The 17120-nt window shown below is 57.8% G+C and overlaps 1 protein-coding gene across 1 annotated transcript in view; it reads right to left on the bottom strand.

The window, feature by feature from the left end:
• Nucleotides 1-17120, bottom strand: part of SMG6 (SMG6 nonsense mediated mRNA decay factor) — a 113589-nt gene that overhangs the window by 45632 nt on the left and 50837 nt on the right. The window contains exons 11-13 of the mRNA XM_090025929.1: nt 12241-12357; nt 11501-11681; nt 2601-2802 (exon numbers count right to left, since the gene is read on the bottom strand). Of these exons, the coding sequence (XP_089882055.1) occupies nt 2601-2802; nt 11501-11681; nt 12241-12357 (500 nt within the window). The remainder of the gene's footprint in view (nt 1-2600; nt 2803-11500; nt 11682-12240; nt 12358-17120) is intronic.

The raw sequence follows: 17120 nt of genomic DNA, 5'->3' as shown, positions 1-17120 counted from the left end.
AGCTACCTTAGGTGGGGAGGTGCTCGTTGCAGGAGGGCAGCCCAGCAGCTGGACCACCTGGGTGCAATGGAGGATTCATGTGCCACCTCCAAGAGGATGTTCATCTGTCTAACACCAGTTCTTACTGGCAAAGAAAACCTCTAAGGAGACAAGAGGGGAAAGCCGAGCCTACTAGCCCTCAGCTCCCCCAGCCACAGGCCTCTGCCCTTGCTTGAGGGCTCTAGGAGCTCCCTGGGCTCCTCCTCTTAACCCCACATCTGAGACTACAATTGCAGGTGGCCCCTGGCCCCACAACTGCTAGAGAAGCCACAGAGAATGCTGCTTTTCTGCACAGACAAGCACCTCCCACCCACGCTCTCCACCCTCCCCTGCTGACTACTAGATGCTGACGGGGACAGAAAGGAGAAAACCTCAGCTCTGCAGCTCAGCCAGGCCCATAAGATAAGGATGTCCTATCACCTGCAAGTGCTCCTAAGGGTCTCTGCAGGCCTCTAGTGCACAGAGAGCCCACGCAGAGCCCAGGACAGTGACCCGCAGGCCCCACGGCACTCACAGAAGTTTAGGGCTGAAAGGGACCACGTGCGATCATCGGGTCCAGTCCCCTGCTCTGGGCAGGAAAGACTGCGGGGGACACGTAACCCCAGCAAGGTGTGCGTCCAGTTTCCTGTTGAAGAACTCCAGGGTCGGTGCCTGCACCGCCCCCACTGGGACAGAGTCTGGTCACACGAACCTTGAAGATGTTTTTCCTTGTATCCAGTCTGAAACCTTCTCCTAGGAGTTTATGACCATTGCTCCTGGTCTTCCCCTGGGGTGCTTTGGTGAATAGTTGCTTGCCTAGCCCCTGATATATTTGTAAGCTGCTACCAAATCCCCCAAAGTCTTCTCTTTTCTAGGCCAAACACTCCTGGTATCTGTCAGCCTTTCCTTGCATAGCTTGCTCTTCACGCCTCTAATCATACGAGCAGCTCTTCTCTGGACTCTCTCAAGCTTCTCCGCATCCTTCCTGATGTGCAGCACCCAGAGCTGGATGTGGTACTTCAGCTGCGGCCTCACCGATGCCAAGTACGGTGGGAGAACAACTTCCTGAGTTTTGCTGGAGATGCATCAGTCGATGCATGCCAGAGTATTGTTTCCTCTGCTAACTGGAGCACCACACTGGTTGGCACATTCATTTTATAGTCATGGTGCTAGCTAGCGTAGCACCACTGAACCTGTAAATTTGTGCAGATTTTTCCTCCCCAGATGGAGCACTTTACACATCTCAGTTCTCAGCTTTGGCCATGTCACCCAGTGGGGCTGCCTGACATCTGTTCTGTGCTTTGGTGCTGGGGCTACAGATGCAGCAACATCAGCACTGAATACACCGACACAGCTAGGCAACCATTCCAGCCACCCTGGTACACAACGGACAGCAAGACCCCCAACATGCACCAAACCCACCGCCTTCCCCTGGGGAGAAATGATGCCTGTACGGCTGCTATTTTCACCACAGGCCCATGGCTCTGAACCCTCCTCTCACCACCACTTCCTGGACCGAGGGTGCTTCCCCACACAGGGGCAGCTTTCAGTTTTACTAAGTGAACTCACACTCGCCTCTGCCCGGCACTCTGTCACGAGCAGCAGCGGGGCAGACAGGGAAGTGAAACGGAAATTAGCACCTCTCAGGTTCTCCCCCCGCCAGAGCCCCAGAGTTCTCACGGTTGTTTCAGGAACAGGGCAAGAAGTGACACCTGGGAATGCACCTCGAGGGCCGTGCTCCAGCTCCAGTGTCCCTGGGAGCTCTCAGCGCAAAGTGCTCTCTGCTCAGGGAAGTGCCACAACGGCCTCCTGGGAAAGCAACGGCACCCTTACCCCATGAGATGGCCCGCACAATGTCTGCAGGAAGCTGACCCCTGCCCTGCCCCAGAGGGACCCAGCATGAGCACCGCTTGCCCCTACCCAGCCCGCCAGGTGCTCCCATGGACAATGCTGGCACGCTCTCCGAGAGCGGCCCCCTCGCCCCTCCTGACCAGGTGGTGGCAAAGAGGAGACCCAAGGCCCCACATCAACAGGGGAACTGATTTCATGATTCTAAAAACAAACAGCGGAGGGAAAGCTCAGGCTACAACGGGCTCCTCAAGCAAAGAAAGGAAAATAGCAAGCAGGCAGTGGGGAATGCTTCATATTCCTAAAAGCCTTTTGTACGTTAACACATGGTGTCTGCTTCTCTCTAGTCACCTATTTATCACTCTCCTCTTTAGAGAAGGAAAAAAGCCCTGGCTGCTTTCCTAACGTGGAGTTTTGTGGCCGGGGGGAGGGGGAGGGTGCTTTAAGCATGATGCAAACCATTTGGAGTGGAGTGCGAGCGCTGCCAACACAAGCTGCACTATTTAAACAAGTGAGGAAATGATCGTATATACAACATGCCAGCGAGCACACACACACACCAGAGGAAGTCGAGAGGGGTTTTCATGACACAGAGCTGGATGTCAGCGGCTAAAAGGTCGATATTTTCCCTTAACACCCTTCTCAATGACTTAATCGTGTTCCGTTTGCACAGAAAACTTCCCAAGAATAAAAGTCTGGAGGAATTGAGGGGGGATGTTTGGCCTCGTGCTGACCTTGTCCGAGGTTTTCTCCACGTAGCAGGGCTCCTGGGGGGCAGCGAGCAGGGGGACGAAGCCCGACAGGAGCCGATCCTCTTCCAGGCTGAGCAGGGCAAGGTCTTCATCCGGGTCCTTGTACAATGGCACCTCTGACTGATTCACCGTGGTCAGGATGTTACAGAAGTCAGCCAGCGTCACCCACACGTCCACCGAGACCCTGGGAACACAAAGGAGAGATGTAAGCAACTGGGGCGTGCAACATGCTGGGCTTCTCTGCACCACTGCAGCAAGTGCCAGGGAGGCGAGGGCAGGCATGGCACCATGCACCGCCAGCACACAGCACCTAGTGATGGCGTGTGTCCCGTGGGACAGGACTCCAGACACTGCAGCACAGATGCCAAGCCTGAGATGGGGTCTAACACTCACCAAGCCCCAGCTCTTCCTTGCACAAGCCTCCCCTTTCTCTTACTCAATGCTGCTGGGGTAGGCAGCTCCCGGGATCCCCCTTCCATTCATGGCAGAGCCCACCCCTGCAAGCCTCAGCCTGGTACAGGGAGGGCAAGAAACATGGGGAATTATCTTCCCCACCCAAAGCCCCAGGCAGCACTGAAAACAATCCAGCTCCTTCCAGATGGGGAAATGCTCTGGGTTACTCAATTTACAAACCTTCTGGGAAGGAAGGCTGCCCTGCTGGGCAGTGTAAGGAGGGGCCTGGTTAAGTGTAGGCCAGGCCAGCTCCCACCTGGCCCCCATGACCCCATCCTCCTGTCCGCTTAGGGCTCAGCTACAGCTTCAGCCCCTGGGGCAGACCCTCCCGAAGCCAGTGACAACCAGGGCTGGCCTTCCCCGGACAGCCCGACTGTCTCTCGAAGTGCAGCTGGAAGCTCTGGTCAGCCTCTGAAATGTGAGGCTGCAGCAGCGTGCCAGAGCTCAGGGGCTTTGTCTTTCAACCCGAGTCATGGGCTGTGACATTTTCTTTGCTCTGGGCCACAGTTTCAACACTTGCAAGCGACCTGCAAAGCTGCCTCTGCGGTGTCTCACCTTCCTTGAGCGCCACTGATGTGCACAGACCAGAGTGTGAACCAGGGGCCTCGAGTGTGTGCCAGTGAGCTCAGCTCCTCTCTGCAGGCAGGCAAGAGTGACCCAAGGAAGGGGCAGGGTGAATACGCACGCCAGCACCAGAGCGGGCTCCAGCCAGCAGACCAGGCCTCCAGCCATGCTCAGTGGCTTGCCCGAAGCTGCTTCCTTCCACTTTTTGTGTTACTTTATACAAGCATTTCTTTCAGAAGGAAACTAGGTGGAAGAACTGCAGGGAGACAGACGGAGGCAGGAAGACAGCTGTGCCCAGGGCCTGCTGGGCTGGGTCCTGCACCCGATTGGGTCCCAGAGACAGCTGGATCCCCGCATACTGCCCAGGGGAGGTGCATGCAAGACGCAGCTGTGAAGAGAGATGCCCGCGCTGGCCTTCATGGCCAAAGTGGCCGCAGAGCTGGAGCGAGGCCCCGCTCTGTGAGCTGCTCCAGGTGGACAAGAGCCTGGCTGGGTTATTTACGGGAAGCAGCGGACCAGGAGAGCAGGCTGAAATGAAACATCTTGTTTTCAAGAGCGTCCTGGGAGCGGGGCGGAATGAGCTGCCATTAATCAAAGCCCGGCACATCATCAGTGCACATGTAGCGCAACGTCGCCCACGTCCCGGAGCTGGGCCCGACTGGCGTGCAGGACAGGAGTGGGTCTGCGCTGCCCCTAGGACAAGGCTCCTTCAAAAAGCCTGGCTCAGCCAGGTCCAGCCATCAGAAACGTTTCAATAGGGGAATAAAAAATAAACAGTCGCAACCCATTTTGCGGAGGGGTCTGTCCGAGGCCCTTTGTGATGTAATGGGAAACGCTGCGCTTGTGCTACCAGCTGGAAAATAAACAGAGCCGTGAGGGTTAAAAGGAACTGAACTTTCCACGACCCCTATCTGCAAAGAAGAAAATAATAAGAGGAATGATCCACTGCCCCACGGCTGATAGTTTATCCTCCGGCCCAAGCTGCAGAGACAAGCACCGGATGTGATAGGGCTGCTCTGGGCCACCTCCAAGGCGAGCTCTGCCCATGGGAGACGCGCAGGGCTGCGAGGCTCAGCCCTCCCCCAGTGCCCTGCTGGCAGCTCGGCTCCGCTGCCTGAGTCCGGTCACACAGCGCTGGCGGGGCCCAGCTAGAGCCGGCGGCTCCAGCACACGTTGGTCAGTGGCGAGAAGAGCCGTGGCACGCAAGGAAGGGCAAAGGCTTCAGGCATTGGCTGGGGGACGCGCAGGGAGACTCCTGCCCCCATGTGCTGGGGAAGGACCATGGTCCGCAGCGTGCCGCTAAGGAGGGGACGATGGCACAGCGCCATGCCGAGAGCTCCTTGCACGGTCTTGCCCCCCCATGGACTGGGCGCACGCACCCAGTACAGGTCACACTGGTCACGGCGCCATAGCTATCAAACCTGGTGCATCAACGAGCCAGGCTCTGCACACAGCCTCCACCTGCTGCCCTGGTGCTCCCCAGAGCTTGCCCTTCCAACCCAACCGCTGCCCCCAGCACTCCCCCTGCAAGGAGCTGCCACCAGCCCTTCCAGTCTGCTTAAGCCTGCTTCCCTTTTGCAGGTTAGAGTTCCCCTCCGGGCTCCCTTCACTCTGCCGTGGTCAGGGGCTGGGCTGTCTCCTCCGGTGCATGCACCACAGAGCGCACAGAGAGGCCTGGCAGGAAGGGAGAAGACAGAAGGGACCATTTGTCTTCGCTTAGTCCTCTCCTGTGACATGGACTGGGCAGAGAGCATCTGACAATCCTGCCCCTTCCCCTTCTGGGCGGCTGCTCCCCATCGCTTGTGCTGCTTCGGGGACGGTCACCTCCTCAGTGCTGTCCATCACTGGCCTGTGTCACCATGACTGCACTGTCACGATCCAGAGCTCCCACGCACAGGACTCCCCCGGAGGGAGATCGGCAGAGCAGCCGGGACGGAGGCACCAGCGCGCTGGCCCAGAGAAGGGGATGAGGTTCACGACACCTTTGACGGAGGAAGCAAAGCCGAGGTGAACGCATGGTCTCTCCTCAGAAGCAGGGCTCCCTCCCTTCCCTTCCCCGCCGGTGCATGTGCACTTACTTATTCCACCAGGACAGGGGAGAAATAAGAGTTCATTTACTTTTTATTGCCTCAGAATTCCAGGTTTAATGTGGCTGTCAGTGCGAGTGCGGCGCAGCTGCAGGATGCAGCCCGGGCCGGGGCCAGCGGTGCGAACGACAGCACCCAGGGCCTTGAGTCGCTTCCCCGGTCAAAGGGCCCCTCCCCACCAGGGCTGGCGACGGGACTGTGCTAGGACAGTGAGACCCGTGGCCTGGGCATGCAGCGGGTCAGGTCTGAGTGCGCGAGGACGCAGGCGCAGGCTGCCGCCTAGGAAGAACAGCCGGCGCTGGCGAACGCACACACCAAGGCGAGGGATTAGGCCCAACACCCACGGAATCCCTCCCAGACCCGGCCCAAAGCCGTGCAGCGCTCTCCCATAAGCCACCGTCTTCACTGGGGGAGCAGGCTGCCTGGTGATTAATATCCAGCACGGTGACCCCATGTTACAAGCCTGCGGGGGCCGGTGGAGGTGGCCGTTTCCTGTGTAATACCAGCTTGTTTAAACACTAGCAGTCGAGCTCCACAGCTGCAGAACAAACCCGGAAAGAGCGCAGCGAAAGAAGCCCTGCATTGTGTTCCCGAGCCACCGAGATCAGAGCGCGGGACAGATGGCAAACGACTTGGGCCTCTCTGCTCCCGGGGTGAACGGGGCTCGAGGCGGCTGGTGCGGCAGACCAGTCTGCCCCGGCAAAGGCTGCGAGAGGAAACCAGCCCGGAGGCAAGGGCTGGGGCAGTCTGAGCCAAGAGGGCACCCAGACCCTCCGACTCCACATAGTGTTTCAGAGGCCTCGGCTTCCTCCTCCCCTTCCAGCCCCGGGAAGCCAAAACAAAAGCAGCTCCCCAACAGGGAACAAAAGACATCGGAGGCAGGAGTTCTTCCCAATCACCACTCACCCAGACTGCTGCCCAGAGCCCTTCCTGCGAGAGCCAGGCTGCCCGCGGCGCCTGTGTGCTCTAGGGCTGGTAGCCAAGCCAGGCAACTCAGATGCACAGAACCTGGGAGAGTTCAAAAAAGAAAACCCGAGGGGCTTGGGGGACAAGCTCACAGAGGCCAGCGCCGCAAGCAGCTGCTCTAGCCCACTCCACCTCCCTGCCTAGCCCAAGCCTAAGAACCACCCTGCCCACAGTCCCTGCATCCAGCTTCAGGGCCTGGCTGCAGGGATCGGTGCTGCTGGGCTGTGCTAAAGAAACTGTTAAGACAAGTCTGTGGGTCAAGGTGCCAGAGGACCTGCCCTTCTCCCATGGCTGGAGAGGCCCTGCTGTTGCTTGCCAAAGCTTCTGCTCGCAAACCTCCGGCTGCGCTGAGCTCCCTCTGCAACGCAAGACCATGGGGCAGGCTCCAATCCTTGGCTCTGTTCTCCTGGACTCTCCTCCTCTCGTTCTCAACAGGCAGACTGACACCAACGATACGCCCTGGTGTCTTTGATACATGGCAATTGTGGTAGTCAGCATACGCTGCGCCACGCCAGAGTCAAAAGGTTTGTCCATTCAGTCTCTAGCCAGGCTTAGCAGTGCCTCGGTACCTATGTTGAGGCCTGTGGGTGCTGTCATCCTAAGACCACTTCTATAAAGCTCCGGCATGAGACAAGAATCCAGGCAGACTCTTCCAGACTCCTGGAAGAAGGCGCTTGACCCATCTAAGACTTTGACCAACGGGTTTAAACCATCCCTGTTTTGTGGCTGCAGGCAGCTGACAGCAGTCAGAGGCTCTCCCTCTGCCCCACCAGGAAAGCAGATTGGCCAGGTCAGCCTGGTGCCAACTGTCCAGCTGGCACGGCCCCACCAGCTCTGACGTTTCAACACTGGCTCTCTGGATTCCTCACTGCAGCAAGATGCAGCCTGCTTTCAGGGGGGCATCTGTGCATCTTTGTGCCTACCCTTCCTAGCCTGTCTCTGTTCCTGTGGCCATGCCCTGAGGGCTGCTGTGCTCGCCCTGGGCAACAGCAGCCCAGGCTCTTCAGGACCTTCCTTGACACAGACCTCCCCTCTGTTTTCACCATCTTTAGCTCTGGCATTGCCCTTTGCCCTTCTCCTCTCCATCAGCATGTGTGCTGCTCACATCTCAGCTCTAGCAGCTCTCCCTCCCGCTTTTGCCTCTTGGACTACATCCTGTAGGATGCCTGCTTGAGAGGACAGTTTGGGGGACAGACCAGATGAGATGAAGCTGCTATTGCCCTGCTCCTCAGTCCCAATACAGGTGTGCTCTGCAATAACCTGCATGCAGAAAGAGTGAGTCCTGGCACTCAGAGGAGTGCCCTGAGCAGCCAAAGGGACTGGGACATGCTCCCTTTTCCAGGAGCCCCTCTGGAGTGGGATCCCCAATGCAGATGTCTTGTTGCTTTATGGCACAGCTGTGCAACCATCAGGAGGCTCCAGCCCCCACCCAGGAACTGCAACCCAAGATGGAAACCACGGAGGCCCTTGCTAGGCACTTCTCCCAGGCAGCTGGAGGAGAGGGCTCTCAGACACATGCATGTGAGCTCTAAGAGGAATACAGGTCATCTGTTCAGTGCCCTGTGGACCAAGTGAGGTGGTTCTTTGGAAAAGAGCTGCCTTTCCCTGGCCACACAGGGAGCCCAAGCCCTTGGCTGTGGACAGGACAGCTGTTGAGGGCCGGGGCTCCTTCCCCATCCAGGGGCAGGACCCCTGAGATCCTGCCTCTTGGCTCCCCTCTCCTGTTCACGGAGCCCTGCTGCTGGGACGCTCAACACCGCGGCTGGAGCTGAACACAGCATTTACCCCTCACACCTTTTCCCCCATCTCTGTCCAGCAGGGAAAGCAGGGAATGGAGGAATTTGGTGTTTTTTTTTAATGTAAGGACTCAAATCCAGCAGTGTGATAAATGCATCCGAGCTACAATTAGGAAGATATATAGCATCAGAATGCGAAGGTCTGGGCAGCGTGGTGAAACGCGGGCTCTCCAGAGCCCCAGCTATGTTTCCCATTATGTAACCCTGGTCATGGGCAGACAGCCAGACTCCAAATGAAAAAGAGACTCTGGCTTGGCACCGGTTCTATTTTCCTATCCTCATTCGGGGTCAGCGCAGTGTCATACAGCTGCAGAGAAAGCTCCGGGGATTAAACCTGGGAAAGACTCCAAGACCAGGACCTGGGTTCAAGTACCAGCTGAAAGCAATAAACCAACTGCCACAGCTGGGCTGAGTTTAGGCATTCTCAAAGTCCCCCAGCACTCTCGCTGAGCACAAGTGATCACGAACAGGGAGAAGGCAGCATGAGCAGGGGCCTCGGGATGCACCACCTCATCATCCTGGCCTCCATGGCCAGTCTCGACAGGCCACTCTGCTGGTCCAGACCCCAAAGCTGGGTGAGCTGCTGGGAGGGGTCACCACATGGGGGATCCAGCCCTGGGCAGGGTTGCTGTACTGGGGCTGGGCTATTCGGGGTGTACAGATTCCATGCTGGGCCTCCAGGACACCCCCTAGTTCAGAGCCCACAGGAGACTCTGAAGGCAATGGTGAAGTAGCGCTAACTGGCCAGGTCCCAGTCAGCCCTGAGCAGGCAGCATGGAAGGGAAGGGTGCCACACCAGTGCTCACCATGGGGGGAAGGCTCATGGGCTGTCCCCTTGCCCCAGCCACGAGCTAAGCCCACCGTGTATTTGATGTCACACCACCTCCTTACCCACCTGCCTTTGGTATGCTCACACATCCTTCCCCAAACTCATCCTGTCCTTGTGCTTGGCACCCCCAGCACGCTTGCTGCTCTGCTTTTGCTTTACCCACCAGCCGTCTTCACACCATTTGCCAAGAGCCTTAGGCTTGGAAGCTCTGCCTGTTGACTGCACAGGCCCACAACTACCATGTAGGCTTGTGCCAGCATACAGCAAGAATGCCAACCCAGTGTCGCTGCTTCCCCAGTCTGCCCTCAACAAGATGTGTGAAAATTTGGGGGAGGAGGTTGTGCCAGGTAGCTTTGCTGGCTCCACTAGAATGGAGAGATGGTGCCAGAAATACAGTCTGTTTCTCAAATGTGGTCGTGAACCTCCAGCGCACAAGGGTGCTGGGATCCAAGCAAAGGCACACTAGATAAAAGAATGAATGGGCAAACCCCAAAGATGGAACAGAGAAAAGCCACGAAAGTCACAGAGCCCGGTCTGAACGGGCTGTCATCCAGCACAGTGATGGGACTGGAGCTGGGCAGAGATGGGCAGTGAGAAAGTGAGGCAGGGGAAGTGGCTGGGCCTGTTGAGCCACCACCACCACCACACCATGAAGCTCAGTTAGACTCCACCCTGCAGCCAGTGCTGGGCAGGGCAGAGGCTCACTGTGGTGGGGCCCACACCCAACAGCTGCCCATGGTCCAAGGTCTGCACTTCCATGTGCTCCTTGACCTCCATGTGCTTCCACGACCTCCTTGGGGCTGGGTGATGACCTCCTCCTGCGAGACAGGACTGTGGGAGCCTGCACCTGCTAGGATGCCTAGAGCCAAAGTGGCCCAGTCCCCACATGAGACGCCACCCCAAGTCTGCGCCCTGACCGCGGAGGAGGCAGCTCTTCCCTGGAGCGTGGTGTGCTGGCTGCGTGAGCCCAATCAGAGATTCCATCTTGAGGCCTGCCCGGCGCGGAGGGCCTGGCGGCTCCCGGCACAGGCAGCGCGAGGGGAGTGCGGGATTGGTGTGAGCCTGCTCACGTGACCCCTCTGAGTTTGAGTTCCTGCCCAAAGATGGGCAGCAGTTCACATGAGCAGGCAACGGTCCCACATTGAGCAGCCGACAAACAGAAAACAGACTCCATCTCCACAAAATGAGGCCCAGCACTTCCTGTGTGAGATTTCCATTTCCTCAGCCAAATGAAAAAGAACTGGAGTGGAGGCAATAAAACAGGAGCACGGGACTGGACCTGACGCACGGAGCGGGGACCCATTAATGGCTAAGCCACTTTGCTGGATTACTCTTAATGCGCCTTCCCATCACCCTGAGTTCTGGCTCCCCTGGATTAACAAAGAGACGTGATTTCAGGCTCTGGATCCGGAGTACCGGAGGCAGATGGAAACTCCTGCGGGAAAGCAGCTACGGAGCATGCTCAGTCGTTGCCTCGCACACTCCATACTTGGCCCCTTCGTGTACTTTTCTGTCCAAAAATATGCAAATTGCTTAGTCCGCATTATGGACTAATGGGATGGAATCGGCCAGTTTAGAGAATTAACCCTTCCCGAATTGCGGGGGCAGAGACCAGCTGCTTCCAGACAAAAAGGGGGCGTTATTCTGGATGGCCCTGAACCAGGCCCAGCCTGCACAAAGTCTGCCATAGGTCTAGTCTTACGGCTGATGAGTAGAACGCGATGGGCCCGCTCCACTGAGCGCAGACTCCATTCCCAGGCTAAGCATGTGGTGGGGCTGGCACAGGGCCCAGTGGAGAGGCACCCCAGGAACTGCAGAGGCAACCTAAGCAAAGCTTGAAACCCAGCTGACCCGTCAGCCCCAGCAACACACTAATGAGCAAAGGGGAGCCAGCCAGGTTAATGACGCCACCTCCCACGTGCTCCCAGCCTGCTGCCCTTGCTACAGGGCAAGCTCCCTGTTGCCCCACCCCTTCCACGTCGGGTCAGGATGTCAGCATGCACACACACTCTATGAGGAGGCTGCGTCTACATGCAAAGGGCAACATGCCAGGGTCCTCACACAGGCCAAGTGTGCTGTGGCAACAGAGCACCCCACATGCAGGCAGCAAGTGCAGCAGCAGGGACAAGGAGTCTCAGAAGTTGCCTGGGGGTGGGCACACGCAAAAGAGCAGAAGAGTTCACATACTGTTTGGGCAGCTCGAAGGAGGTGGGAGGGGGGTTCCAGGTGTCCGGGTGGCCGAGCATCCAGTCTGACCAGACCTTCACGCTGGGGAGCAACTCCTTCAGATCCTGGGGCAAGGCAGAGACCTTGATGTCATCCTCTGTGACCTCTTGCTCAGGTTCCTGCTCCTCCTCTTGGGACTGAGCTGTGGAGATGAGACAAGGAAAATGGGCCAGGCTGCACCCTTCCCAGAGCCAGCTGCATGGGATCCCTCCCTCCTGGGTAGTGTAGGATGCAAAAGAGAGGCCAGGTGCCCCTGGGCCCAGAGATGCACCAAACTACCAGCCACCCCTCCAAACGCAAGGACTGAGCCATGGCCAGGGCAATGCCTCAGTGCCCCCATTATGGAGTAGTTGGGACCAGAGTGAGTCAAGGAGGCCAGGGGTCCTAGGTCTTGGTACTGCAAAGTCCGCCAGGTGACAGGATGGGTGTGAAGGGCTAAGCCCCAGAGCTCTTCCCTTTCCCTGCCTCTCTCCCTAGTGCTGGGCCAGTCCTGCCCTTGTCTGCACAAGCAGTCATGCAGGGAGTCCTCGCGTAGCCCAAAGCCAGAGACAGGTAACTGCAAAGAAAGAAACCTGGGGTAGAAGCCAAAGGGCCTGTGAGAAGTGAGGCTGAGCTGGCGCCAGGGAGAGGCTGCTGCGGTGGGCCGGAGGATGCAAGCTGGCAGGTCCTGGCAGTGCCATGCTGCAGGCAGCTCCCCTTACCTCGGGTAGACTCCTTCAGTAGGCTGGTACAGCGCCTCACCAGCAGGGAGAACATGGCCAGGCCCAGGGCTGTGGCTTGCTCCTGGATCACGGAGCGACACTCCTCTGACAGGCACGCTGTGGAGACAGAAAGAGGAGTGATCAGCTCGGGCCCAGGAAGCTCCAGGTCCCCCACCTTGTGCACACAGACCGTGACCCTATCCGACCAGCATGGCAAGGCTCCAGGCAGCCACAGGGGGAAGGCCCCCCCACCCCCCACCCCAAGGTGAAAGCCACCCCCATGCTCAACATCAAACCCAGGTAGGAGGGGAGGAGCTGGCCTAGTTTAGTTGAGGAGTGGCTGGGAGGGGTCCCAGCCCAGGCTGCCACTGTCCCATCAGTGCCACAAAGCCTGCAGGGCCTTGCCAGCCGGGCTGGGGACTGGGCCAGGGCTGAGGGCTCCCAGCACAGAAGCTGCCACTCAGATGCTAATTCCTCCTGCAAAGGGGGAGAATTCTGAAGTGCTAAAAGGATAATTAGCTGCACGTTTGATTTCTGTCCCTGCTGAGCAGGGGGCTCCTCCCATTAGCTCACCAGTCACACAGCAGCTTGTCAAGAGGCCTTAATTGAAGCTGTTACTCAAGCCAGTGCCACACGACCACAGCTCTTCCCATCCCCTCCATGCAGCTACGCTCAGCCAGAAACTATTCTCAGGCGGCCAAGTGCGGCAAGCATGGCTCAAGTGAGCTGCACAGAGCAGGGCCCAGTGGGCACTGCCTGCCTTGCAGAGGGTGAACTGGGGAAGGGCGATTCCAGCATCGCACTGCTCACGACACTATTCTCTGCCCGTTTTGGACAGAGCCCCATGGAGAGGGCAAAAGGCCATGAAGCCGCCTGCCAGGGGCCGGGAAGCGCATGGGAAGAAGGGGCCTGTTCAGAGGGAGCAGGCAGTGGATGCCTGCATGGACCATTTGAGTTTTCCAGGCAATCCCATGCGTGAAGCGTCAGCCTGGCCCCAGCAGCCCCCTATGCTTTCACACTGGGCTGCCCACGCAGCACCAGCTGCATAGCCCCCAGCACCAAACTGCTGCGGCGGGAGGTGGCTGAAGCCAAGCAAGGTGCTTGGTATAGCGACCGTGAGTGGGCAAGATACCCAGGCTGTGCCAGTGCTGGCATGAGTCAAGTGAGAGGCAGCAAAAAGGTTCAGGGTGAAGTGTCCTCTTCCTGGCTGCCACCTGAACAGTCACATGCTCCTTGACCACGGCCCCCATCTACTATGGTATACATCCATAAAAAGGCCAGTAAAGCCAATGAGGCAGAAGAAAAGGTGGGACAACTAGAAGAACCTCCTTGCTGCGGCCAGCCGTGGAGCTCAGCCAGGTGCTACGGCCTGCCCCATTCCAGACTAATTATTTCACCTGGAGCGGCATGGGAGATTCACAACCAGGAGCCAGCAAGGTTGGCAGCTGGAGGGGTGACCTCCCCCACTGCCCAGCACATGCAGCTTAAGAAAACAGGGCCATAAGAACTACCATGTCCTGGGTCAGACCCTCGGTCCCCTCTTGCCCCATCTCCTGTGTCACACTGCAGCAGAAAGCGGAGGCTGGAAGGGAGTGACCTGCATCTGAGCCGGGTTTTACCCACATTTCTCTGACTTGCAGCCTCCGGCATTTAAGGTCTAGGAAGATCGGATTCAAAGGCCGTGCCCCTCACTTCCCTGCTCAATACCTACCGATGCCCCTTGCCTCCCAGAATGTGTCCGAGCCCTTTTGGAGCCTGGCTAAACTGTCACTTCCACCACATCTTGTGGCAACAAGTGCCACACTTCAATGATGAGCCGGGTGAAAAATTACTTATTTTTGTTAGTTTTAAACTTACTACCTAACTTCATGGTTCGACCCCTAGTGAGCTTGGGAGTGCTCTCCCTGCTGGGTCCACATGAACTGGTGCTGGCAGGATGTGCTGTGCTGCAAGGGATGTCAGTCTCTGGAAGAAGCATAAAATGAAGGCTGCAACCACTGTCGGACAGCAAATCCCTCTCACGAAACCTTTCCCCAAGTGGGAGCTTTGCCCTTGTGTCCTGGCCACCCTCCCCGTCAACGTTACATTCGGCTTCCCGAGAATCCCTCCGTTCCAGTTCCAAGTAGGAACTAGTCGTCTTCACTTCCCATCATAAACAGCTGCACAATGTTGCCCAGCCAAGTGGTGGCTGCACCCTGGGATCACCCAGGAGGGAAGACGCTCCATGCACATTAGAGAGGATGACGATGAAGGCACACGACACTGCCCCTTTGGAAGCGCGGGGGGTTTCAACAGACAGCTCCAAAGGGCCAGCAAGTTCCACGTCTGACTCATGCCCACCTGCTCTGAGGAAGCTCGCTGCCCTGTTGCCCAACGCAAGTCCTGCTCATTAACTACCCTGGAACGAGCACGGGGTGAGATCGTTGCAAAGCCCACAGGGCTGCAGTGGGAGGGGGCATAAAGGCAGAGCAGGGTGCAGTGCCATCATAGATCCAGGGCCAACTGGTGCCGATGGGCTCCTTCCCCACTGCAAGAAAGCCCCAATCAGAACAGAAATCCAATGCAACGCTTGGGTCCCTCATAGCTGGGAGCGCAATGGTTAACTCCACATGGTCCAGAGCTGACCCCAGAGAACAAGCCCTGGCCATGCCCACTGTGCTATGCCATGGCTCCAGCCACTCCCATCACCCAAAGCTGCTGGAGGTGCCCAGGCTGGAACCAGAGGGCTCATGGCTCCACCGTATGAGAAGCAGAAACTCTCTCACAAAGCAGGCAACAGCAAAAGCAGAAGGAGTGATGGGAGCTGAGTCTGGGCCATTCCCAGTAAGCAGTCTTGGCCCTGGGACAAGGCGGTCACAGTCACAGTACATGCACTGATTCACATGCAGCCATGCTGCCGTAAACTAGCCTAGCTGGTGCGGAGCCTCGATTCAGGCCACCCAGCTTCCCCCAGGGAATGATCGGGGCACCACAGCCATGCAGGCGTGAGGAACATCCCCCTTCCCCTCCAGCTCAGCTGCCATGGGCCTTGTCCCCGTCTCATCATTGCAAGGGAAAGGGGCCCCAATTGTCCTTAAAGTTCACCCAGTGGAGCTCATGACAGGGCCAAAAGGAAACTCCCCATCCCCAAGAGGTCCAGCCAGCTCCCAGCTGCTGGGGGCTGGGGATGGAGCAAGGCCCGGGGCTCTTTAAGAGCCCTGCACCCATGCCAAAGGACATGAGATGCTAGCCTGGGTCGAACCACAGGTCCCCTGAGCCTAGTATTCTGCATCTCTCAGTGGTGCAGCAGCTGAAGGGAAGAGAGACATGCCAGCACTGGTGCCCCTGCAGCAAGGGACACTCAGGGGCTCAGCCCTACACCAAGCACCAAGACAGCGGGGGGAAACCTGGTGACGTGCAGTCCTTGGGCAGGACAACAGAGCCCTCTACCCTGTGGAGGCTGGGCAGGGCGAGTGTGAGAGCAGAGCAGATGCAGGGACCCCAGAGGTGCGTGTGCAGTGCTTTGGAACCAGGTGTGCGAGGCCTGAGTGCCAGGGGCTCTGCACCCCCCACACACAGCAGACTGGCTGAGCCTGCCCTGGACAGCAACCAATCCCTTAGCTAAAGTTCTCCCACACCGCTGCAGATGGGAGCAATGGATGTGAGGAGCTGTGCAGCCCACTGAGGCCTCTAATCCCTCCCCGCAGCTGAATGAGGGGCATTGCTGCTGGGAGGTACGATGCATCCCAGCAAACCCCCAGGGAAGGCCAGCCCCACCTCCGCAGTGGCACCTGGGGAGAGAAGGAGGACCTGCTCTCTGCCGTGCACCACACATTCTAGCTGCTCTCCTGTGACCAGAATAGCATTCACATGAGCCAGGGCTGCCCACCATCACTGTGGGCACAAACCAAAGCAAACAGAGGTTCCTTCCTGGCAGCCCCAGACAAACTCCCTTGGGCCAACCCTCCTTTAAGATGACAGAAGGGTGGCTCCCACAGCACTGACTACACTGTAATCACACAGCAGCAGGAGTGCACATGCAAGAGGAGACTGGAAGAGGAACCATGGACAAGGTGCTGCCACTTGGCCCAGTGTCCCAGCATGGCTGGGAGAGCGGCTCCTACATGCCCTAGTGCCCCCTCCGAACAAGGTGGCAACCTGGAGGACACGAGTGGAGGCTGCAAGAGAGGAGCTGTCAGGAGCAGCAGCCCCTGGCCCATGCCAGCCTCTACTTTGCCAGCCAGTACAACAAAAGGGAAGTTGCTGATCTGACCAATTCTGATGTCCCCATACTTAAAGGGATGCAGAGGCCAAAAGACCTGTCCTTTAGCCTCACGTCTCAAAGAGCTGAAGAAGCCAGCCAGCACATGCCCTGGCACATGCTGAGAAACCACCTTGTGCGCTCCAGGATGAGGTAAAAGACACTATTTTGTCCATATAAAGAAATCACCACCACCTTTTTCCTTGAACAGCTCTAGAACCTCAAAGCTGTAGACTTCTGAGAGGAGTAACCTTGGTATCATGGCTATGCCTTTTCCTGTTGCACAGGAAATCTGTCCTAACGTGGGCAAGTTGCACTCTTGCCAGTTCTGCAGATGGCCCGTGGCTCCAGAGAACCACGGGCAGCTGAGATCTCCAAGGACTCCATCCTTACCAAGCATGCACCCACTTTGCACTGCTCCCACGCGTTACCAGAATCCCCGCAGGGCCGGCCAGCCCGCTCCAGTCCTGGGCAGAGGGAGCACAGGAGGAGAGGACTTCCTCTGCACGAGCTGCTCCAGGCTGATCAGTGGGACTGAGGGCAAGAGACATGCTCCTCCTGGCACTCAAGAGGCTGCGTGATTCAAATGCAGACGGGTCATGAGCCTGACATGGGGTGGGGAGGGAGAAGAAGACTAGGA

Source organism: Crocodylus siamensis, chromosome 13 (assembly GCF_052110815.1).
Source record: "Crocodylus siamensis isolate JL-2025a chromosome 13, ASM5211081v1, whole genome shotgun sequence".
Classification (NCBI taxonomy): domain Eukaryota; kingdom Metazoa; phylum Chordata; order Crocodylia; family Crocodylidae; genus Crocodylus; species Crocodylus siamensis.
This window is presented reverse-complemented; position numbering and strand designations above follow the sequence as displayed.